This window comes from Numenius arquata, chromosome 12 (assembly GCF_964106895.1).
Source record: "Numenius arquata chromosome 12, bNumArq3.hap1.1, whole genome shotgun sequence".
Lineage (NCBI taxonomy): Eukaryota > Metazoa > Chordata > Aves > Charadriiformes > Scolopacidae > Numenius > Numenius arquata.
The window spans coordinates 44,750,349-44,773,141 of record NC_133587.1 but is presented as its reverse complement, the minus strand read 5'-3'; the positions used below and the strand labels follow the sequence as shown (position 1 = coordinate 44,773,141).

At 66.1% G+C, this 22,793-nt stretch overlaps 1 protein-coding gene across 1 annotated transcript in view; it reads left to right on the top strand.

The window, feature by feature from the left end:
* The first annotated feature begins 639 nt into the window (after positions 1-639).
* LOC141471233 (uncharacterized) overlaps positions 640-22,793 on the top strand; it is a 38,061-nt gene continuing 15,907 nt past the window's right edge. Inside the window, exons 1-6 of the mRNA XM_074157656.1 lie at positions 640-1,194; positions 1,294-1,426; positions 1,828-1,941; positions 2,796-2,900; positions 3,024-3,143; positions 3,285-3,958. Coding sequence (XP_074013757.1) covers positions 640-1,194; positions 1,294-1,426; positions 1,828-1,941; positions 2,796-2,900; positions 3,024-3,143; positions 3,285-3,958 — 1,701 coding nt within the window. The remainder of the gene's footprint in view (positions 1,195-1,293; positions 1,427-1,827; positions 1,942-2,795; positions 2,901-3,023; positions 3,144-3,284; positions 3,959-22,793) is intronic.

The following is a 22,793-nucleotide window of genomic DNA, read 5'->3' as shown; positions in this document are numbered from 1 at the left end:
GCACCCCTGACCCGGGATGTCCCTGTGTCTCCAGGATGTGGCCAGGCGCCACTGACCCCCGATGTCCCTGGGTACCACTGACCCGGGATGTCCCCCTGTCCTCGGGATGTGGCCAGGCACTAGCTGACCCGAGGTGTCCCCAAGTCTCCAGGATGTGGTCGGGCACCACTGACCCGGGATGTCCCCCTGTCCCCGGGATGTGGCCAGGGACTGCTGACCTGGGGTGTCATTGTGTCACCACGATGTCCCTGGGCACCTCTGACCTGCGATGTCCCCATACTCCTGGGATGCCTTAGTGCCCCTGGGATGTCCACAGGAACCTTTGACCCAGGATGTCCCCATGTCCCCGGGATGTGGCCGGGCACCGCTGACTTGGGATGCCATGGGTACCACTGACCCAGGATGTCCCCGTGCTCTTGGGATGTGGCCAGGGACCACTGACCCGGGATGTCCCCAGGATGCCCTCGTGCCCCCGGGATGCTCCATGCAGGCTCCAGCCCTGGGAGGTCCCCAGGCACCCCTGGTCCAGGCTGCCCCATGCCCCCAGCTGCTCCTGCTCCCCCCCCCCCCGGCCCCATCCCCCACTGACAGCTCCAGGGACCAAATCCCACCCGGCTGAGTCAATGGCACGGGGTGGCCATGGTGGCAGCCGTAGGGCATGCCCCCACTGGTGCCAAAAAGCTCCTGAACGGGGGGGACACCGGTGCCTGCTGTGGGACCAGGGCTCTGGACGTGACCCGGGAGGGAGGTGACTGTGGACCCCCTATCACCCGTGCCCTCCCCACGCTCCAGGTGCAGGAGTGGAACGTGGAAGCCCCCCACCTGATGCCGCTGCAGCCGCCGCTGCTGCCGGAGCGGGCTCACGTGCGGGAGGCGCAGCTCCACTCGGCCGAGGCCTCCCTCTGGACCGTGGTGGCCACCGTGCAGGCCATGGAGAGGAAGATCGACCTCCTCGCCACCCGCCTGCTCAGCCTGGAGGGTCGGTCCGGCACGGCCGAGAAGAAGCTCCTGGACTGCGAGAAGACCACCATGGAGTTTGGAAACCAGCTGGAGAGCAAGTGGGCCGTGCTGGGCACCCTCATCCAGGAGTACGGGCTGCTCCAGCGGCGCCTGGAGAACGTGGAGAACCTCCTGAAGAACAGGAACTTCTGGGTGCTGCGGCTGCCACCCGGTCCCCGGGGCGAGGTCCCCAAGGTAATGGCTTCCGAGGGGGTGGTGTGGGTCGGACGGGGAGGACCCCCGGCTCCCCTGGGGAGTGGGTGCCGCTGAGTTTCTGGGGGCTTGTCCCTGCAGGTGCCGGTGACGTTTGTTGACATTGCCGTCTACTTCTCGGCGGAGGAGTGGAAGAATTTGGAGGAGTGGCAGAAAGAGCTGTACAATAACCTGGTGAAGGAGAACTATGAGGCTTTGCTCTCCCTGGGTAAATGTCCCTTTTTGCCCCCTTTTCCCCGGCAGGACACAAGGTGATGGCTGCGTCTCCCCCAGAGGGTCACGGATGTGGGTGCCCTGGTCCCCTACCAGTGGTCGGTGGTGGCACATGGGACTTCCCGTTCCGTAGGGAAGCCATGTGCCCGTGCCGATGTCACTGCATAGGACGACCCGTGCCACCAAGTCCGGGGTGGGGGGGGGCTGGAGAGGGTCCTCGTCCCCCAAAATCGAGAGAACTGAGCACCTGCGCCGCACGGGCCTCCCAAATTTAGGCATTAGGAGAGATGCCAGTGTGTCCCCCCCTGCGACCTCCCCACCTCTCGGTGATGGGGAGGGTCGGGTGACTACAGCCCCCCCGCTGGTGCCAGCCCCGCTGTCTCTCTCCCCCCCCCCCCACAGACGGTGCCGTCTCCAGGAGCGAGGCGCAGCCCCGTGGTGAGCGCGGGGAGGGTCCCTGCGTCCCCGAGCAGAGGGAGCTGGAGCAGAGGGAGCTGCCGCCGGACGCCTGTGCGGGTGAGACACCGGCCGGGTCCCCTCCCATCCCCGCTGCCTCCCGCCTCGTGTTCCCCCCACCCCAGGGGTGTCCCACCTCCTTCCCCAGTGGTCCAAGCTCCCCAGGACCCAGTTTGCAAGCCCTGGCCAGACTCTGTGCTTCACTGTGTGACAGGGGGGCCACCATGAGTGACCCCGGAAAATTCCCCAGGAGTCATGTGCCGGGGTCTTGGGCATCTGTCACTGGGAGATCCATGTGTCCCCCTGTGCCACCATGCTGTGTCAGAACACATGGGCTCTCCCATGGTTACCTGTCCCCATCGGCTGTGCCATTGTCACCCATGTCCATGGGCTGTGCCATGGTCACCTGTTCCCATGGGCTATTCCATGGTCACCCATCCATCCCCATGGGCTGTGCCGTGGTCAGTATTCCCATGAGCTGTCCCAAGGTGACCCATCCCCATGGTCACCCATCCCCATGGACTGTTCCATGGTCACCCATCCCTATGGGCTCTCCCAAGGTGACCCATCCCCACAAGCTGTCCTATGGTCACCCATCCTTATGGACTCTCCCAAGGTGACCTGTCCCCATGTACTGTGCCATGGTCGCCCATCCCTATGGACTCTCCCAAGGTGACCCATCCCCATGGACTGTCTCATGGTCATCCATCCCCTGGGCTGTCCGAAGGTGACCCGTCCCCACGAGCTGTCCCACAGTGACCTGTCCCCACATGTCCCCTGGGGGTGTTTGATGTGGGATGGGGATGTCCCTCATGGCCATAGCCCGGGGGTCCCGCACCCCGAGGCACATTGGTCGTGGGGTGGCGGTGAGTGGCCGCAGCCCAGCCACCGGCCAAGTCTCTCCTTGTGAACAGAGTCGCTGATCTCCACCTCCGACATCCTGTCCCGGATCAAGCAGGAGGTGGCCTTCGTGGGGGAGCAGCAGTTCCCAGAGGAGCGGGGGATGCCGTCGGACCCCTGCGCAGGTCAGCCCGGCACCATGCCCAACGCGGGGGGAGCTGTTACTCCCCACTTCAGCCCACCCGGGGCAGGATGCGGCCCCCCCCCCGGGCTGAGTCCCTGTCCCCGTCCTTTCCCCGCAGGCGCGGATGCCCTGATCACGGCGCACGACTTCTTGTCGTGGATCAAGCAGGAGGAAGAGCCCTGCGTCCGCGAGCCCTGGGAGCTGCCGGAGAGGGAGATGCTGACGGGTCCCGGTCCCGGTGAGCGATGCTGAGCCCGGCCTCGGAGGGTTGGGATGGGGCTGGGGGGGGCGCAAAAACACCCACCCAGGCTGGGCTGTGGCTCGGGGACATCCCCGGTCCCCTGGGAAGCGCTGACCAGAGCATTTCCCTCCCCTACAGCCGGCGAGGGGCTTCTGGTGAAGACGGAGGAGCGGTGCCCCCACGCCGAGCCCCCCGAGGAGGTGGGTTTGCCGGGTGGCTCCGGGGAGCTGCTCTTCCCCGGCGCCGGCTTCGGGAACCCCGAGGGACAGGCGGCGGGGATGACGACGGCGGCGGCTCTGCCGGCACAGCACAGACTGGGCAAAGCCCCAGGCTCAGAACCGGGGGCCGAGGCGCCGGGGGTCCCCACCGCCACCCCGGTCCCCGCCGAGGAGCGCCCTCACGGTTGCTCCGAATGCGGGAAGAGCTTCAGCGGGAAGAAGAGCCTGCGGATCCACCAGCGGAGCCACGCGGCCGAGCGGCCGTACCCCTGCGCCGAGTGCGGCAAGAGCTTCAACTGCCACTCGGGGCTGGTGCGGCACCAGATGATCCACCGGGGCGAGCGGCCCTACAAGTGCGGCGAGTGCGGCAAGTGCTACAGCCGCAAGGAGCACCTGCAGAACCACCAGCGGCTCCACACGGGCGAGCGGCCCTTCGCCTGCGCCGCCTGCGGAAAGAGCTTCATCCGTAAGCAGAATCTGCTCAAGCACCAGCGCATCCACACCGGCGAGCGGCCCTACCAGTGCCCGGCCTGCGGCCGCAGCTTCCGCTACAAGGAATCCCTCAAGGACCACCAGAGGGTCCACGGGGCCGAGGCGGGGCCCCCCCCCTTGCCCCCACCCGGCATTATGCCCCCTGGGGATTAGGGGGATGCCCCCCCCATCCCACCACCCTCCCCACCCCCAGCCCCACTATGGACTGACACCCCCACCCCCCCACAGCCCGGGATGGGGGGGGGGGGGGGAACAGGCGCCGGCCATGCAGCTTCCTACCAAATAACAGGTGCCCAGACGGGGTGGGGGGCATGGGGAGACCTGGGGGGGGGGGGCATGCCCTGGCAGATCCCCCCACCCAGGGCTGGCTCCCACCATGGACGGACACTCTTTGCTCCCCCCTCCCCCAATTGCTCCCCCCCTCCCCCCCAGCAGACAATCTCACCGCACAGGATGGGGAGCAGTCCCGTCCCCCCCCAACCACCACCACCGCAACCCCCCCCCTCCCCGCTGCTGTTCCCCCCCCAACAACCCCAGCCTGCTGCTCTGCTCTCCAGCCCCTACTGCTTATTTTTACCACCCCACCCCCCCCCCCCCCCCGCACCATCCCGCTCTGTACAGTGCTTTTTGGGGGGGGGGGAGAGGGGGGGAGGGGTGTAGTTTTGTATGGACGATGCGATTCAGAATAAAGTCGTGCTGGGCTGCAGTGCCTTTGCCCCCCCCTCCCCCCCCCCCGAGTGTCACGAGGGGGGGGGGGGGGTGGGGGGGGTGTGCCGGTGTCACCAGCTGCGGTGGCCTTGTCCCCTCAGAGACACCCCCCCCCCACACGTGGCTACACCCACGGGTCAAACCCTGCAGCAACGACACTCCAGGACACGCGTGTGCATATATATGTGCACACGCCAACCAGGGGTGCAGGGATGGGGCTGCGCTCCCTGTGGTGATGGAGGTCTCCCGGGACTCCCTGGGCAGCTGTAGCCCCTCCCTCCCCCATTTCTCAAACCCTTCCCAGCCACTGCGATCCCCAACATTTCTCATTTTTCCTGCCTTTTCCCCAAAACGGCAGCAGGATGCGGCCATTGTCACCAAACCGGTCCCTGCTCCCTCCCACCCTTGATTTGGGGCTATAAGTTATTTCTCCCGGCTTTTTTTAACCACAGCCCCTTCCCCAGGCACCCCCGAGCTGGGTGTCACTGTACCCCCCCCTCACCCACCCCCCGAGGGACACGGTCACCCCCAGTGAAGGCCCCGAGTGGAGCCGGTGACCCAGCAAGTGCCACATCATCTGCCCCACGGCTGGCACTGGTCCTGTCCCACTGTCCCGTCCCACCTGGGAGCTGCCACCAAGCAGGGAGGTGGCCACGGGTCCCCCACATGCTGTGGGTTGAGGGGAGGGGGGGGAATAACATCAGCCCAGGGTGGGCTTTTGAGCTGTGCCATCACCCCCATGGGGGGGGAGGTATGTGCAGCCCAAGGAAGGGGCAGGGTGTGAGGGGCTGGAGCTCCCTGGGGACCCTGCATGCTGCTGGGGGACACTGCACCCTTCCTGGGGACACTACACCCTCCCTGGGGACCCTGCATGCTGTTGGGGGACACCGCACTCCTTGGGGACACTGCACCCTCCCTGGGGACCCTACACATGCCCTGGGGACCCTGCACACTGCCCAAAGGACCACATACAGTCTTTGGGGACACTGCGCACTCCTTGGGGACCCTGCACAATGCCTGGGGACACTACACGCTGGCTGGGGACCTTGGACACTCCCCGGGGACCCAGGTGTCCCTTGGACACTGCCCAAGGGACCATACGTGATGCCAGGGACCCTGCAGGCTGCCCAAGACCCTGCACGGCGCTTGGGGACCCTGCACCCTCCTTGGGGACCCTGCACCCTCCTTGGGGACAGCCAAATGAATTTTATCGGTGAAGGAACCACGGCATGACACAGCAGCGCTCGGCACAAGCGAGCAGGGACCGAGGTGACAAGAGGGGACAGGACCCCCCCCCCCCCCCCCGAAACGCTGCTGTAGGGAGGGGACCTGGGTCTTGTCACCCCCCCCCCAACCCCGAGCACCACGGGTGGCAGTGTGGGGGACAGCAGGTCCCCCCCTCCCGAGGATTCCACACACACGAGATGGCTTTTCTGTTTTTTGGGGGATTTTTTTTTTGTTTTTTAACAGAAGTTTATGGTTATATGCAAATTAGGTCATTAAATGATTTGCATAAAATGGTTCGCACGTCAGCGACTAAGTGTTCCTAACTCCCCACCCCACACCCCCCCCCAAAAGGTAGTAATCCTACTCCACTAGCGCTGTCACACGGCTCCCCGCTCGCTCACGTATGCCCGGCCAGCCACACTCACGGGCCCCTGCCTTGCACACGCGTGTGCAACGCCGCCATCCTCCCCGGGGGGCGGGCGTGGGTGCCCGGCGTGCTCCCGGTGCACGGCAAGCGTGCGCGGCGCCAGCCACCCGCGTCCCCCTGCGCTCGTAGGTGGCAATGTCACCGGCGGCCGCACCACGCGCGCCGTTGCCCCACGCCTCTCTGTCCGTGACCGGGCACCCACCGTGGGGCCGGAGCCCCCGGAAGGCCACAAGCCCACCATGTCCTTTCGTGGGACAGCGTCCCTGCCCGTCCCTAGCTGTTGGTGAGGAAGAGTCGTCTGTGTCTGGAGGCAGAACCGCGTGGCCGACCCCGACGCCGACCCCGGCCCCGGTTTCCGAAGGGGCTTCGGCTGGGGACGGCGGTCTCTCCCCAGTTGGGGGTCCCGGCTTGGGGTTCGGGGAAGCTGGGCTCGGCTTTGGGCTGCTCCAGGAGGGGGCTGGGGTCCGGCCGGGGCTCGGCCGGCGGCGCCTGGCTCTGCCGGGCGCTGGCCCGTTCCTGGCGTAGGTAGCGCAGCTCGTCGCGGATGTCCGTCAGGACGCCCAGCAGGCGGAACTGGAGCTCGCGGTCGCGGGCCCTCTCCTCGCGTTGGGTGGCCCGTTCCTCCTGCCACATGGCCAGCTCCTGGTGGTACAGCTGGTCCCACTGCTCCTCCAGGTCCAGCAGGTGATGGATGTTAGTCCTCCAGCTCTCCCGCCGGTCTTCCCGCAGGCGGGAGCAGCCCAGGCCGCGGGGGGGACCGGGGGCGGCGGGGGCGTCCCCCGGGGGGGATGCGGAGGAGGGCAGCGATTCCTCGGTCAGGGCGCCGCCGTGAAGCGGGGAGCGGGCCGGGGGCTCCTCCTCCGCCGTCGGCTTCTCCCAGGTGGGCCCCATCAGTACCCTGGGTAAAGCACCCATCTCCGGGCCCGGACCCCCGGCTTGCTCCTCGGGGTGTGAGGAGTCGAGGCCGCGGCCCAGGGGGGGCAGGTCGGACACCCCCTCGTGGGCCCAGTCCGAGTGAGCGTCCACGGGGTTGAGAGGGTCCTCGGGCAGGGAGGTGACGGAGCCCTGGGAGCTGCAGCGGCGGATGAGCATGGCCTGGCGGGACAGTTTTATGTCTTCCTCGGCAGACATGGGCGCCTCGGGCCCCGGCTGCATCCCCACGGCCCCGCCGTGGCCCCTCTCCACTTCCCGGCCTTCCCGTTCCTCCTCCTCTGACATGGAGGCGTAGGAGACGAGGGACTCGTTTCGCAGGGACGGGGATATGGCTGACATGTCCGGGGTCCGCAGCTCCGGTCCTGACTCGGCTGGAAGAGAAGAGAAGCCCTCCGGTGAGTCCCAGCCGCCGTCCTGGTCCCCTGTCCCTCCCCAACACACAATGTCCCCCTCATGGCGGGGCACAGCAGGCCAACGTGCCCTGTCTGTGCAGCCCTCACCCCTGCCTGCCTCGTGCACCCCCTGGGACCCCCACAGCGAGTCCCCCCTGCCCCTGTGTGACACTGGGACGGCCACAGCCTTTGCCTTCCCTTGGATTTGCCGCCTTCTCCTGCCACCAAACAACCCTCGACGGTTACAAAACTGTGCTCCGGGTTCCCCCTTACGCACCCGCAGCCCTTTGGGACTCCAGGGAAGCGTCTCCGATCGGGGTGTCCCCCACAGTGCCGCCCCCAGCGCCATGCCCAGGGCTGCACCCAGCCCTGCCGGGACCAGGGTCTCGGTGCAAACCCACCACTGCAACCTTTTCCCGGCTGCCACGCTCCCAGGGGACCTCTCATCCATCCATCCATCCATCCATCCATCCATCCATCCATCCATCCATCCCTCCCTCCCTCCCTCCGCCGCCGTGGCCTGTCCCCTTACCCGAACTGCTCTGCCCTTCCCCTCGGCTGTACTCGCAGACGACGGAGGGGTCGGGGCTCTGCACCGCCAGCCGGGGCACGGCCGAGCCCTCCACGTCCGGCAGGGACGAGGGCTGCCCGTTGGTGTCGATGTAGATGCTGGGGTGGCTGACGCCGGGCTGCAGGTGCATGAAGGACTGTTTGGTCGCGCCGGGGAAGAACAGATCTGTGGGAAACGGAGAGAATCCAGCCTCAGCCGCCGCGGCAACGGCACCGGTGGCTCATGTGCCCCTGTGGAAGGGTGGCCAGGGCTCCCCAGAGAGGTCCCACGGGACTCTGGAGGGGAACAATGCTGCGTGGGGGGACACGGGTGCACCGAGGCGCAGACGCTCCTCCTGGAAGGCCTGATCGCTCACCCTCAGTCCCCCCCAACACCATCCTGAAGTCGCCCAGCCCCAAGAGGGTTGGCATCCCCTAAACATCCCACAAGGAATCCTTTCTCCAGCCCAGAGACCTTCTGCTCCGCAGCAAGAGGGGCGTCTGGTTCAGAGACAACCCGGAGCCTGAACCGAGTGAAACAAGACCCACGTCGCCCACCCGTCCCCAAGGAGACCCGGTGGACTCAGCTGAAATCAAAGAGCAGAGGAAGGAGCAGGAACAACTATCCCTGGTGTCCTCTGGGGACACAAAGAAGCCGGACACATTCCCTTTGTGGAAATTAAAGGGCAAGAGGGGGAATATTTGCCTCCTGGTCAGTAACAAAGCCCAGCTGTACCCACGGGCCCTGCAAGACCTGTGTTGGGTCTTACGCCAACATCTTCCCCCCGAGCATCTCCGGGGCATTTGAGCTGAAGAGGCGTTAGCCAAGAGCAGGACCAGCAAGAGGGCTCTGCGGGAGGCCGAGACACAGGTTTGCTCTGCAGGGGTCAGAGGCACAGCCCCGTCGAGAAGACCTGCCCTGTCCAGGGACCCTCCAGCTGCCCCCGGCCACGCAGGGCACCCGGGTGTGAGACCCCGCAGCGTGATTTCACACTGAGGCAGCTGCTCCCGCTCCCCCTGACCTCAGCGAACCAGGGGGGACAGTGACCCCAAAAGGAACGGGGGAAATAAAATCCCATCCCATCTTTTACCAGCTGCCTTTAGACGGTATCCAGCAAGGCCAGGCACTGGATCAAATCCAAAGAAAGTAAGGAAAAAAAAAAACCCAAACCACCAAAAAGACCCGCTCTTGCAAAGTCTGAGGTGTTCCTGTTGATCCCGGGTCATTTCCACGGTGGGTTTTATATTCCAGCGCACGCAGTTTCCAACCCCGGTGGTTTTACTACTCAGGTAGGACAGGACCACGGCGCTGCCGGACACTGCGATCCCAAGACAAACCACGCAGGAGAGCCAAACCCCGAAGTCTCCTTCCATGATCCATGCCACGATGGCTACCACAGACCACAAGCGCTCGGCAGACCCCGCAGCTCGGGGGGGGAAAAACCCACAGCCCGGTGACACGACCAGGCCGGACATCACTCGGAGAGCGCAGGTGGGGGACACACGGCAGCAGGGGGACTCCGCTACTCCAAACTCTCCCAGAGAACCACCGCGACTGACCTGGGTCCAAGATGATTTCGGGTTCCGAGTCGTGGCTGGCCTGCAAGAAGGTGGAAGCCACCATCTTCTCCAGGGGCGTGAGGCGCGGCTTGTGGAGCGGCCCGCCGGCCCGGTTCATGGGCAGGTGCTTCTTGGAGGTGATCTTTTTCTTGACGTCCAGCCGCAGGTCGCGCCACTTGTGCTTGAGGTCGTCGATGGAGCGCTCGGTGTAGCCCAGGAAGTTGACGCGGCTTTGGATTTGGGTCCAGAGCTGCTTCCGCCGCACGGGGTGAGCCCGCAGGGCTTCAGACCCATACAGGGCGCTGAAATGCCGGACCACATTCCAGACCAGCGTCTCAGTCTCGTCATTGGAGAAGTTGGCCTTCCTCTTCCGGCCAGACGCTGGCATCGCCTGCGAGGCTGCGGCAGAGGTGGAAGGGGCACAATTGAACCTCGGTCCCCACTCCTCTCTGTCAGCTCCTGGGGGGAACATGGGGCTGCGGGAGCCCGAGGGAGCCGCGGAGGAGGGAGCCGAAGCAAGAGCCCCCGAGGCATCCATGGCAGGGGAGGCTTGGGCCGGGGAGGATCTAAAGAGCCGCTTCGGCACACCACGCGGCAGGGGGGCACCTCATCCCCTCGCCCCGGCTCGAGAGCACCTGGGAGGGGAGAAAAGGAAAGGGCAGCGGTGGGTGGCGGCAGCGCGGGCTGACGGCGAGGGCCCCCGGCCCTCTCCAACCAGAGGCACCCGGGGGCCCCCAGCCAGCTACCATGGGGGCCGCGGAGAGGGTGGTGGTCATGGTGAGCCCATTGGGGCCATGGCACACACCTCAGAGCCATGGCGAGTGCCTCAGGGCCAGGCTGAGGGCGATGGGGAGCACCTCAAGGCCACAGCGAGGGCCTCCTGGCCACATTGGCAACGATGGGAAGCACCTCTGGTTGCATGGCAAGCACCCCAGGGGCCACAGCGGCAACTTCAGGGCTACAGCCATCACCTCTGGGTCACAGTGAGCACCACAGCAAGGGTCTTGGCCATGGTGAACATCTCAAGGCAATGGTGAAGACCCTGGCCACGATGCAGGCCTTGGCAAGGGTCATGGCCATGGTGAGACCCTTGGGGCCCCAGGAAGCACCTCAGGTTCCTGGTGAGGACCTTGGGCCACGGCAAAGTCCTTGGCCATGGCAAGCACCTCAAGGCCAAGGCGAAGACGTTAGGGAAGATCTTGGCCATGGTGAGCACTTCAAGCCCGTGATGAAGACCTTGGCAAAGGCCTTGGCCATGATGAATGCTCAAGCTCCCACTGAGAGTCTTGGAGCCACGGCAAAGACCACAGCAAGTGCTTCAAGGTGATGGCAAAGGCCTTTGTCACGGTGAACACCTCAAGCTCCCAGTGAGGACCTCAGGGCCACGGCAAAGACCATGGCCATGGCGAGTGCTTCAAGGCCATGGTGAAAGTCTTGGCCATGGTGAACACTTCAAGCTCTCACAACGGCCTCCAGGCCATAGCAAAGACCAAGACTGTGGCAAGTGCTTCAAGGCCATGGTGAAGACCTTGGCCACGGTGAACACCTCAAGGTCCCGGTAAGGGCCCTAGGGCCATGGCAAAGACCTTGGCCATGGTGAAGACCTGAAGGTCCTGATGAGTGCCTCAGAACCACGGTGAAGACCTTGGCAAAGGCCTTGGCCATGGTGAACACCTCAAGCTCCCATGGTGAATGCTTTGGCCCCAGCAAGTGCTTCAAAGACCCCGGCCACGGTGACCACCTGAGGGCCATGTCACGGACTCCGGGCAAGGCTCTCGCCCATGGTGTACCCCAAGTGCCACGGCGCAGGCCTCGTCCCCGCCGACCCCCTCAGCCCCCCAGCACCACGGCAGGGTCCTCAACCGCCCTCAGCATCCCCAGGCCCCACCGAGACCCCTCCGGCGGCCACCTCAGGGCCTCGGCCGAGCACCTCAGACCCCCAACCACCCTCTCCCCGCTGCCACGGCCTCTCCCCCCGCCTCAGCGGTGCCCCGGCCCGGGGAGCTGTGGGGGCGGGGGGGGGGGGGGAGCGGGGGCAACCATCTACCGGTTGCCCCCCCACCCACCCCCCAGGGCACGGCCGGGGCCTTCAAGCGGGCGGCTTTTGTTCGCGCTTCCGCCGGGCACCGGGGACAAAGGGGCCGGTGCCTGCCCCCGGGGATGGGGGGGGGGGGGTGGCCGGGGGGCAGGCACCGGTCCCGGCCGCGGGCCTTTTCCCACCTCCCCCCCCTCCCCTCGACACCCCCCGGGGGCAGGGCGGCGGCGCCTACCTGTGCCGGGACGGGCGTGTGAAGGGGCTGGGGGTGGGGGGGGGGCGGGGAGGGGGAAGAGGGGGGGAAAAGGGAAGGGGGGGGGGGGGGGAAGAACGGGGACCGGCGGCGTCGGGGCCGGGCTGGGAAGGGGGAGGGGAAAAGGGGAGGGGGGGGGAGGGGGGGCTCAGCTCCGGCGGCGGCGGCGGCGGCGGCGGCGGGTAATGGCTCCCGCCTCGGCGGAACTCGCCTTCATTTCCTCCGCCTCCGAGCGGCGGCGGCGGCGCGGGGCGGCGCGGGGCCCTGCGCGCGCGCTCCGCCCGTCCGCGGGCTCCCCCTGGCGGCCCCGCCGCGGAACAGCGGCTCCGTCCCGGGGGTCGGGGCGGGGGGGGGGGGGGGGGCGGGAAACGCGCGGAACATCCACACACACACACACCCCCCCACACACCCCCCCCCCACACACACACCCCCCCCCCCACACACACCACCCCCCCATACCCCCCCACCCGTGGGAACCACCCACCCGCCCCGGTGACACTCGGCCCTGCACACCCCCCCGGGTGCTGGGTGCACCCCCTGCACCCCCGTGTGTCGTGCACCCCGATGTGTGTCCCCCCCCCCCTCCCCCGGTACGCACTGCTGCTGCACCCCCGAGGGAGTCCCGTGCACCCCCGTGATTGTGCATCCCCACGGGAACCCCCCTCCCGGTGCAACCCGGTCCTGTATACTCCCCCCCCCGCCCCGGGTGCTGGGTGCACCCCCGTGGGTGTGCATCCCGGTGGGCACCCCCCGGTGCACCCCATCCCTACACCCCTGAGTGTCTCTGCACCTCCTTGTGCCCCGTGCACCCCCGTGATTGTGCATCCCCGTGGGAACCCCCCTCCCGCTGCAAGCTGACCCTGCATAACCCCCCCCCCCCCGGGTGCTGCGTGCGCCCCCACAATTGTGCATCCCCATGGGGGACCCCCCCCCCCAGTGCAGCCCGCCTCTGCACCTCCCTGGAGTCTACTTGCACCCCCGTGATTGTGTATCCCCGTGGGGTCCCCCCTCCCGGTGAAACTCGGCCCTGCACCCCCCTGGGTGTTGCGTGCACCCCCATGATCGTGCATCCCCGTGGGGACACCCTCTCCCCACTGCTGCACCCCGACCTTGCACACACACCCCCCCCGGGTGCTGCGTGCACCCCCGTGCGTGTGCATCCCCGTAGGGACACCCCTCCTGGTGCACCCCGACCCTGCAGCCCCCCAGACCCTGCGTGCACCCCCATGGGGACCACCCCCTGCCCCCAGTGAAACCCGGCCCTGCACCCCCCCAGGGGCTGCGGGAGCCCCGTGAGTGTGCATCCTGGTGGGCACCCCCCCGATGCACCCCATCCCTGCACCCCCATGTGCTGTGCACCCCGAGGCCCCCCCCCCAGTACTTCACTGCCCCTGCACATCCATGATTGTGGGTACTTCCCTGCACCCCCTGGGTGCCCCTTGTACCCCTCTTCCTTTGCACCCCGATGTCCACACCCCCCCCCCCCCAGCACTCACTGTCCCCGACCTCCACATGGAGCCCTGTGTCCCCCTGATTGTGCATCCCTCGGGGCAAACCCCCCCCCCACTGCACCCCATCCCTGCACCCCCGTGTGTTCCTGCACACCCCGGGCGTCCCTTGCACCCCGATGCCCCCTCCCGTCCCCCGGTACTCACTGTCCCTGCACCCCCAGGGGAGCCCCATGAACCCCCATCCCTGGGGGGCTCACGGCAGGGCTTGAAGTGATGTTAAACCCCGACAACCACCACCAGCTTTGCTGAATTCTGCCTTTTTAATGCCCGTTGCAAACCTCCGGGCACCACGCGGTGACAGCAGCCGCTGGCACCCGGTCCCCCAAAACCCCCACGGGAAGCCACTGCCCCCCCCCCCTCCCCAGCAGACACAACCCACCCCACTCAGGGCAAATCACCTCCACGGGGGCTCCCGTGGGCTGCAGAAGCCACCCCCTGGGAGAAGGTTTCGGCAGCGGCATCGTGTCCCCGGCGCTGCCACCGCCAGCCCCCGGCTCTGCCCCGAGGGGTGACATCCAAAGCGGTGGTGGCTCCGCAGCCCCCAGGCACGGTGCTCCCCGCCGGGCACCCGCTTTGCCCCCACGCCACGCGGGACCCACAGCAAACCCCACGGCACAACTCAGCCGGCACCACCGCCGGGGACGGTGGCCAGGCCAGTCCGGTGACGGCCCCGATGAGCTCCGGTCCCCGGCACGGGTCTGGCTGCTCTGCTCACTGCTTGGGAGGGGTGTCCCCCACGAGGGCTGGCCCGGCGCCGGCCATCACCATGTGCACGGCGTCCTCCAGCTCATAGAAGGCTTGGAAGAGGTCTGGCGAGGTGGCCCGGCACTCCAGGTACCGCCGCAGCGTGGCCAGGCTCCCCCAAACCTCCCGCTCCGAGGGGCAGGGCTGCACCAGCTCTCCCGCCTCCTCGCCCTCCGATGTCCCCTCATCCCCGTCCGTCGGCTCCCCATCACGTCCCAGCTCCTCCTGGCCGAGCAGGCTGGACGCCAGGGTGAGGGTCGGGGCCTCGGCGCCGGCATCGGGGCTGAAGCCGGCGGCACGGAAGCAGCTGGCGATGAGCCCCGGGCGCACGTCGCCCCAGGCTTGTGCCAGCATGTGCAGGGCATCCAGGAGGGTGGGCTGCCCCGCGCCGCGCTCCGCCGGTGGCCACCTCAGGCACCGGCGCCGGTAGTGGCCCTTGAGGTCGTTGGCGATGCCGCCGTCCAAGGCGGTGGCCGGCGGGACGAAGACCATCCTGACGTTGGAGAGCTGGAGGTAGGGGTGCGCCTCCTGCTTGGCGAGGAGGAGGAGGACGCTCTTCCCCCGCCGCCGCATCCCCTCGTTGAACTCCTGTAGCCACTCGGCGAAGAGGGGGGCCGTCACGCCGGCCACGCCGCCGCCGGCCCGGTAGCTCCAGGGCATCTGCCCCAGGTTGACGCCCTGAAGGCAACGTGGCCGGGGGCTCTCCCCCACCGCCCGCAGCGGGACCTTCTCCGAGCCGTCGGCATTGGCGCAGAGCAGCAGCGTCAGCCGGTCACCGGCCCTCTCGCCCTTCCCGGGGGAGCCGGTGGGGAGCGGGACCCCCGTCTCCCCGCAGACGTAGATCTCGGAGGGCGCGTAGCTGCGGAGGAGGCCGGGCAGCACCGCGCCGGCCCAGCGCTCGGCCGTGGGCTGCTCCGCGTCCCCTTTCTCCGCTGGCGGCTTCTTGACGTGGCGAGCCCCGAAACGGGCCAACCAGCCGCCGCCGGGCTGCGGGTCGGGCCGGCCCAGCGCCTCGGCGAGGTGTTTGGCTTTGAGATGGAGGAGGGAGCCGGTGTCGGGCAGGTCGGCGGCGCGGGCGCCCTCCACCCAGCGCAGCAGGGCGGCCTCGAGGGCCGCGTCCTTCCCTTCCCGCTTGCGTTTGCGCTCCGGGTCGCCGTTGCGGTGCCACTCGCTCAGGATCCGCTCCTTGTTCTTGATGATGCGGCAGATCTGGGGCTGCGACACCCCGAAGCGCTTGGCCAGCTCGCTCTGCGACACCTTGGGGCCCTCCAGCATCTCCAGCACCCGCACCTTCTCCGTCAGCGACAGCTCCTTCCGCTCCTTCCGGGGGGCCGCCGATCCCGCCTCCGCCGTCCCCGGGGAGCGGCCGGCGCAGGGAGGGGGGCGGCAGGGGCTGCCCGTCACCCCCAGACCCACCGGCTCGGCGAAGGCCCTGCCGCAGCGGCCGCAGGCGTAGCCGCGGTCCCCGCCGTGCGCCTGCCGGTGCCGCACCAGGTCCGGTTTCTGCCCGAAGCCGCGGCCGCACTCGGTGCACTCGAGCGGCGGCTCGGCCGAGCGGCGGCAGCGGCTCTGCAGGGTGGGCGGCGGGGCCATGAACCCCCCGTTACTGGCACCAGGATTCGGTTCTGGCTCGGGGACGCCGCAGTAGCTGCAGCCGGGGCCGGTGTGGTGGGAAGGGGGGGACGCGGGCGGCGGGGACACCCCCTCCTCGCTCTTCACCTCCGTCCCTGCAGAGACAGGAGCGTGTTGGGGAGCCACCCCCGCACCGGGGATCCCGCGGGACCGAGCCCTCCGGTTCGGCGGGATCCCCCGTCCCCCGGTCCCACCCGTGTCCCGCTCACCCTGGGGGGGGCCGGTGGGCGCCGTACGCGGCCGGGGGCTCCGGTGCTCCCCGTAGCGCTCCACCGCCGCCTCCATCTCCCCTCGCTCCACCTCGGCCAGGATGTCGGGCTTGGTGACACCGTAACCTGTCACGGAGACAAGAGGAGGGACGGCCGGTGATGCCACCGCACGGCGGCCGGTTGCGACGGGGCTGGGCTGCTCCCGCCAACCGCCGGTGACACCGGTGACACCGGCCTCACTCACAGCCGGGCCACAAGCGGGGCTGGACCCGCATCCCTCACCCGGGGCGACGGGGCGCTCACGGTCCTCCTTCATGGCACCGGGACGGTCCTCGGGGGACGCGGCGGCTGCTCCCGGTGCTGCTCCCGGTGCTGCTGCCCGTACAACTCCCGGTGCCGTTCCCGGTGCCGCTCCCGGTGCCGGTGCCGCTCCCGGCGAGGCCTCACCTGCGGGGGGGGGGGGGGGGGGGAAACGGCGACGGTTGAACGATGCGCCGCACCGGGATGACGGCGCACGGCGGAGCCGGGGAAGAGGGAGACGGGGGCGGCGGCGGGGCCGCCTGTGGATGGCGGGCAGCCGGTACCGGGGCACGGCCGAACCCCGGTGGGCCCCGTCCCCGGGCCGGGCCCTGTCCCCTCCCGTCCGGTGGGTCCCGGTGCCGCCGCGGCCCCGCCCCCGCTCCGCGCGCCCCCCCCCCCCGCGGCCACCGGCGGAGAGGAGGGAGGGAGGGAGGGAGGGAGGGATCCCGCCCTGCTATTGGCCCGCCGCCAGCAGATTGGCAGCGCCCCCGACCAATCAGCGGCAGGCCCGCTGGCGCTGTGCGGTCCGCCCGCCGCTAGGCGGCGCTGTGCCGCTCCCTCTCCCTCTGTCGTGTGTCCCCCCTCCCCTCCCCGCCGGCAGCTCCCAGCCTGCCCCGCGCTCTCGGCATGGCCGCTCTGCCCCGCCGCTGCTGAGGAGGCGCCGGGCCCGCTCCCTTCCGCCGCCGCCCGTTCCCTTCCGCCGCCGCTCCCCTCCTCGCCCGCCGCGACTCGCAGGGCCATGGCCGACTGGGCCCCCGCTCAGGTAAGCGCTGCCGCCACCCCTCCCAGCCGGCCGACGCCCCCCGGCCAGGCCCCGTCTCCCCGTCTCCCGGCGGCGGCGGTGCGGGCCCGGCCCGGCCCCTCACGGAGCCCCCCGTTCAACCCCTCGCTCGGTCGGCGGAGCCCACGGCGCCGTCTCTGTCACCCCCTGCAGGAGCTGGAGTGGGAGATGGAGTCCCAGGAGCTGGCCCTGGAGCAGCCCTTGGCCGCCCCGGAGCAGGGCCCCGCCGGGGAGGCCGAGCTCCCGGCCGCCGAGATCTCCCTGACGCTGGTCACCGAGATCCAGGCCGTGGACAGGAAGGTGGACGCCCAGGCCGCCCAGCTGATGAACCTGGAGGGGAGGATGAGGATGGCGGAGACCAAGCTGATCGGCTGCGAAAAGACGGCGGTGGAGTTCGGGAACCAGCTGGAGAGCAAGTGGACGGCGCTGGGCACCCTCATCCAGGAGTACGGGCAGCTGCAGAAGAGGCTGGAGAACATGGAGAACCTCCTGAAGAACAGGAACTTCTGGATCCTGCGGCTGCCCCCGGGGGCGAAGGGGGAGGTCCCCAAGGTAACGGTCCTCTGCTCCCATCTCATACTCCGCACTCATGGCCCCCTTTCAGGGCAGCTGCGGTGGCTGAGTAGGGCACAGTTCCTCTTTAGAGGCAACGGCAGCAAAACTGCCTCCAAAATGAAGTGGGAAAAGAGGCTGCGTCGGGTGCCGTGTGTGAGATGTCGCCCGCAGTGTGAGGAGGCTGGGCAGGGGGCTGGGGACAGGCAGGTGACGAGGGAGGATCCCGTCCTGTCCCTTGCAGCCAGGCACGGGGCCGAGCGAGGTGCCTGGGGAGGAGCAGGTGTTGCTGCGTGGGACTGTCCTGCGCGATGCTTGAGGAGTTTGAACGAGAAAACATCCCCAGGTTTTTGACTCAACAAGAAGCAAAACGTCTTGAGCGTGTGATGCTTCTCCTTGCAGGTCCCCGTGGTGTTCAACGACGCTTCGTTTAACTTCTCTGAGGAGGAGTGGAAGAGCTTGAACGAGTGGCAGAAGGAGCTTTATAGGCATATCATGAAAGGCAACTATGAGGCCGTCATCTCGATGGGTAAAGACAAGCTGGGGTTTCCTCTGAGGCTTCTGATGTGCCGGGTTTTCCCGGGGCCTGGCGGATGGAAGCGCCGCCGTGCCCAGTGGGGTCGGGGAGGGCAGATGGTGTGTGCTGGTCTGGGAAATTTTGGTGGCAGCCCTGGCAAATTTGGTCAGTCCTCAGCGGTTCGGTTTAGGGTTGGACGGACGTCCCCGGCATCGCCGCGGTGGCCGCGTCTCCCTGTGGCCGGTAGGAGCCGAGCAAGCGCCTGGGTCGTGAGGAGGAAGGGAAGCGAGAGGAGCCTCACGCCCGAGTAAAGATGGGGGGAGAGGGGGAGTTTCTTTGTCACGCAAAGGTCCACACATCCACTGCGCTGGGTGCATCAGCCCGCTCGCCGCTTAGGGCAGCAGAGGGGTGCCCTGCCCCTGAGGTTCCTTCCAGCCCTTCCCGTGGGTGGTCACTCCTTCAGCTGCCTTTCGTAAGGGAGGAGAGCGAGGTTTGTCAGCCTCGATGCTCTGTCTGACCCCAGCCTCCTCCCAGGGACCGTTTCTTGCGCAAGTTATTGCTCCTGTAGCGCTGGGGAGAAGCAGGGGGCAAAAGCGGGCTCTGCCTTCCGCTTCCCCCTCCAGCGGCTCAGGGCAGCGCGTTCAGGGCTAAACAAACGTGCTCTGCTCGTTCCTTCCAGTCCCGGCTGCAGGGATTCCCCTCCGGGGGACCTGTTGCCGTCACGAGCACCTACGTGTGTTCTGAGAAGTGACCTTGCCTTGGCTGGATTGTCCCCGTGCGGTGGGTGGGAGCGCAGAGGCAGTCCCTGGTAGACAAACAACTCCTCCCTGCGTGAGGCCACTGGTGTGCAGCCTCATCTGCCACCCGGCTGTCCAACTCTGGCCAATCCAGGCCTTTTATCCCTTTTTTTTTCCCCTCCCCTTTCTTCCTTTATTTATTTTTCTTTTTTGGACAGAGGTCTTCTGCAGTCCCCGCCTGCAAGGGAAAAAGGTGAAGGATAAATACTGCCCCGCCATTCTCCTGGTTAAAAACCAATCCTGTGCCCTACACTAGAGGCGCAGGAACATAGTCTGAAGGGATCTGTGGATCTGAGCCTGGAGCTTAGAAAAATGTATCTGTGCTTCATCTGAAGGTTTCCTTTGAGTAATGAGGTTTTTAGGGGTTTGGCCCTCGTATAAGGCAAAATGGATCCACTAGGGCAGCGGTGGAAATTGATACCCAGAGGCTCACACTTGTTTGGAAATGAAGTTTTACCGCTCTCCACCCGAGGAGAGATTGTGATTGTCCCCCCTTTCCCCCACCAAAACCCGCGAGCAGCCTGTGACTCGGACGAGTAGGATGGAGCGGTCCTGGCTGGAGGGAACCGCATGGGGAGGGCACTTCCCCTGCTCTGCCGCTGGCTGTGACAGCTCTGGTGCTGTCCCCGAGGCTGAAGTCCCCATTTGTAATGGATCCGCGGACCTTAGCAGAGAGGAGAAGAAAGGAAGCCCCGGAGGTAAGCACAGATGCATTTTCTTATTCTCCTCCTCACGCTGCAGGCTGGGAGGTGCTCCTCACCTGAGCAGAGTGTGCTCCTGCAGTCCGCTCATGTCCCCAAGGGCCCAGACAAGGTGAGCGGTGCAGATGTGTGAGAGCATCTTCCTAAGCCTCTCTTTCCGTTACCCGTCATCCCCAGCAGCGAAAGGAAGGTTGGTGGGCGAAGGTTTGAGAGTCTCTCTCTCTCCCCCCCTGCGAGGGCGAAGGAAAGGTTCTGATCCTCTGTTTTTTTTAACGCCCAGATGCTGCCATTTCGAAGCCTGACCTCCTGTCGCGGATCGAGCAAGGAGAGGACCCCAACGCGGAGGATCAGGAGGACTCTGAGGGAGGAGAAACCCCTACAGACCCCAGCACCGGTGAGCCTCGAGGTTCCTAGGGCTGGGTGGGGAGGTGGAAAGCAGATGCATGGCTGCCACCGCCCGCCTGCGTTCTTCCACCTGCCTCTCCTGCTGAGTTTTGCCGCTCTGTCCTTGGGGACAGGGGTGACGTTGCCTCCCGAATTGGCTCTTACCTGATGCAGCCATCTCTCCCGAAATCCTCCGTGAAGCAGCTGGAAGGAGTGAGCGTCAACTCCTCTCCTTCTTTCTCCTGTGCAGAATTTTCCTTTCCTGGTCCGGATGACAGCTCCTGGAGTAAATACGAAGAGACTCTGGCTGAAAGCCACGAGGGCTCTGAAGAAGAGGAAAGCATGGAGGTCCCTAGTACATGTGAGTTAGAAGCGCAGAGGGGGAGAGAGAGGCCAGCTCTGGGCTCTTGGCACTTGCTGGGGTTGCCAAGATTGCCCGGGGTGAGGTCCTGCCTCCGCGGAGGACTCTGCCAGGCTCGCCTGAAGGGCCAGCGTGGGAGCTGGAGGGCAGCCGAGGCAGATGGACGGCCCGCGTGCAGAAGCAGCCGCAGTGGGCGAGCAGCGGGCAGGAAAAGCAGCTCGGGGCTGGGTAGGGGGTGGCGCAGATCACCTCTGCGGTGTGGCATCGCTCGGTGAGGCAGCGTGTTTGGTCAGCCTTGAAGCGGAGATGAGTGAGAGCGTGTGTAGCGCAGGAAAACTTCCCTGGCGTGAGCAGCAACGTCCTTAAAAGTCTCTTTGACGAACACGTAAAGCGGTATTTTTCACAGCTTTCTCCGTCAGCCAAATGCGAGGCTTCTCGTGGGGCAGCACAGAGCGTGTCCTTGTCACCTCCCTGCTCTGAAGTCTTGGGGACACGTAAAGCATCCCTTGCTGGGATGTGCCTTTGGCTTTTCTGCCTTCATGCCCAGAACCAGCTCAACTCTTCTGGCTGATGCTTTTTGCAGAATTCCAGCCTGATGCAAACACAGCGGCCCCTTTTCAAGCCCCGCGTTGAGATGTGTGACAGGGTGACAAGCAGATGTGACAGGGAGCGCCGAGCCGTCTTCTCTGGGCACGCAGGTGCTCAGCGCAGCGTTACCTCTTCGCACTCTGCAGAAACCTGCGGTTTTTCAGCCCTTTTCTCCATATCCCCACATCCTCTGAGCTCTTTTCATCCTCCCTTTGCCGGGGTCCTTGGTGGTTGCTTTGAGTTACCCGTTATTCCACGGGAGACCCTTCAGCCCCAGGCACTGTACGAGCGCAGAAGGAAAAGAGGTTTTATTCCCCTTCCTTCAGGTTTTTTTTGGGGTTTTTTTGCCTTTATCCTAAACCACATGTTCTCAAAGACCTGTTCTGCTTCACCTCCTGCTAAGGAAGCCACTTTTTCCCTTTGTCTAGCTGTATGTAGAGATCTCACCATTGTACTGTCTGAGGTTTCCCAAGAAGCCTTTATCAATGATCTGGACGAGGGGATCGAGTGCAGCCTCAGTAAGTTTGTAGACAACACCAGGTTGGGCGGGAGCGTTGGATCTGCTGGAGGGTAGGAAGGCTCTGCAGAGGGATCTGGACAGGCTGGATCGATGGGACAAGGACAATGGTCTGAGGTTCAACAGGGACAAGTGCTGGGTCCTGCCCTTAGGTCACTCCAACCCCATGGATGCTCCAGGCTGGGGGAAGAGTGGCTGGAGCTGCCTGGTGGAAAAGGACCTGGGGGTGTTGGTCAACAACTGGTGGAATACGAGCCAGCAGTGTGCCCAGGTGGCCAAGAAGGCCAACAGCATCCTGGCCTGTATCAGGAACAGTGTGGCCAGCAGGACTGGGGCAGTGATGGTCCCCCTGTACTTGGCACTGATGAGGCCCCACCTCAAGTGCTGTGTCCAGTTTTGGGTCCCTCACTAGAGGAAGGACTTTGAGGGGCTGGAGCGTGTCCAGAGAGGAGCAATGGAGCTGGCGAGGGGTCTGGAGACCAAGGAGAAGGGTCTGGAGAACTTGTGAGGAGCGGCTGAGGGAGCTGGGGGCGTTCAGCCTGGAGAAAAGGAGGCTGAGGGGAGACCTTCTCGCTCTCTACAACTCCCTGAAAGGAGGGTGTAGCCAGGGGGGGTCGGTCTCTTCTCCCAAGGAACAGGCGATGGGACAAGAGGAAATGGCCTCAAGTTGCACCAGGGGAGGTTCAGGATGGATATTGGGAAAAATTCCTTCCTGGAAAGGGTTGAAGGGATTGGAAGAGGCTGCCCAGGGCAGTGGTGAAGTCACCATCCCTGGAGGGATTGAAAAGCCGGGCAGACGTGGTGCTGAGGGACATGGGTCAGTGGTGGGTCTTGGCAGTGCTGGGCTGATGGTTGGACTGGATGATCTGAAAGGCCTTTTCCAACCTCAATGATCCTGTGATTCTAAGTCAAATTACCCTGGCTTTGTTGATACCCCAGTACTGCGTGTGCAGCTCCCAGACGGGACTTGCCGTCCTGTAGAGTCTCTTGAGCGCGCAAAGCAGAGACCCCAGAGAACTGCAGTCTAAAATTAACGAGGCAGTTTCTTTTCTCAGAGAAATGACATGACTGTCTCTGCTCCGCCAGATGAACAGCAGTGTGATGAGGAAGGTCCCGAAAGCCTGGAGCTTCCTGGCTCTTTGGCAGGCAAGTGGGAAGAGGTTTTCTCCAGCCCAGAGGAAGAGATGAAGCCAAGCGGCAAGAGCCGGAGCGGATCCACCTCGCAGCAGAGAACCCCCACGGGCAACGGGCTGAGGCGT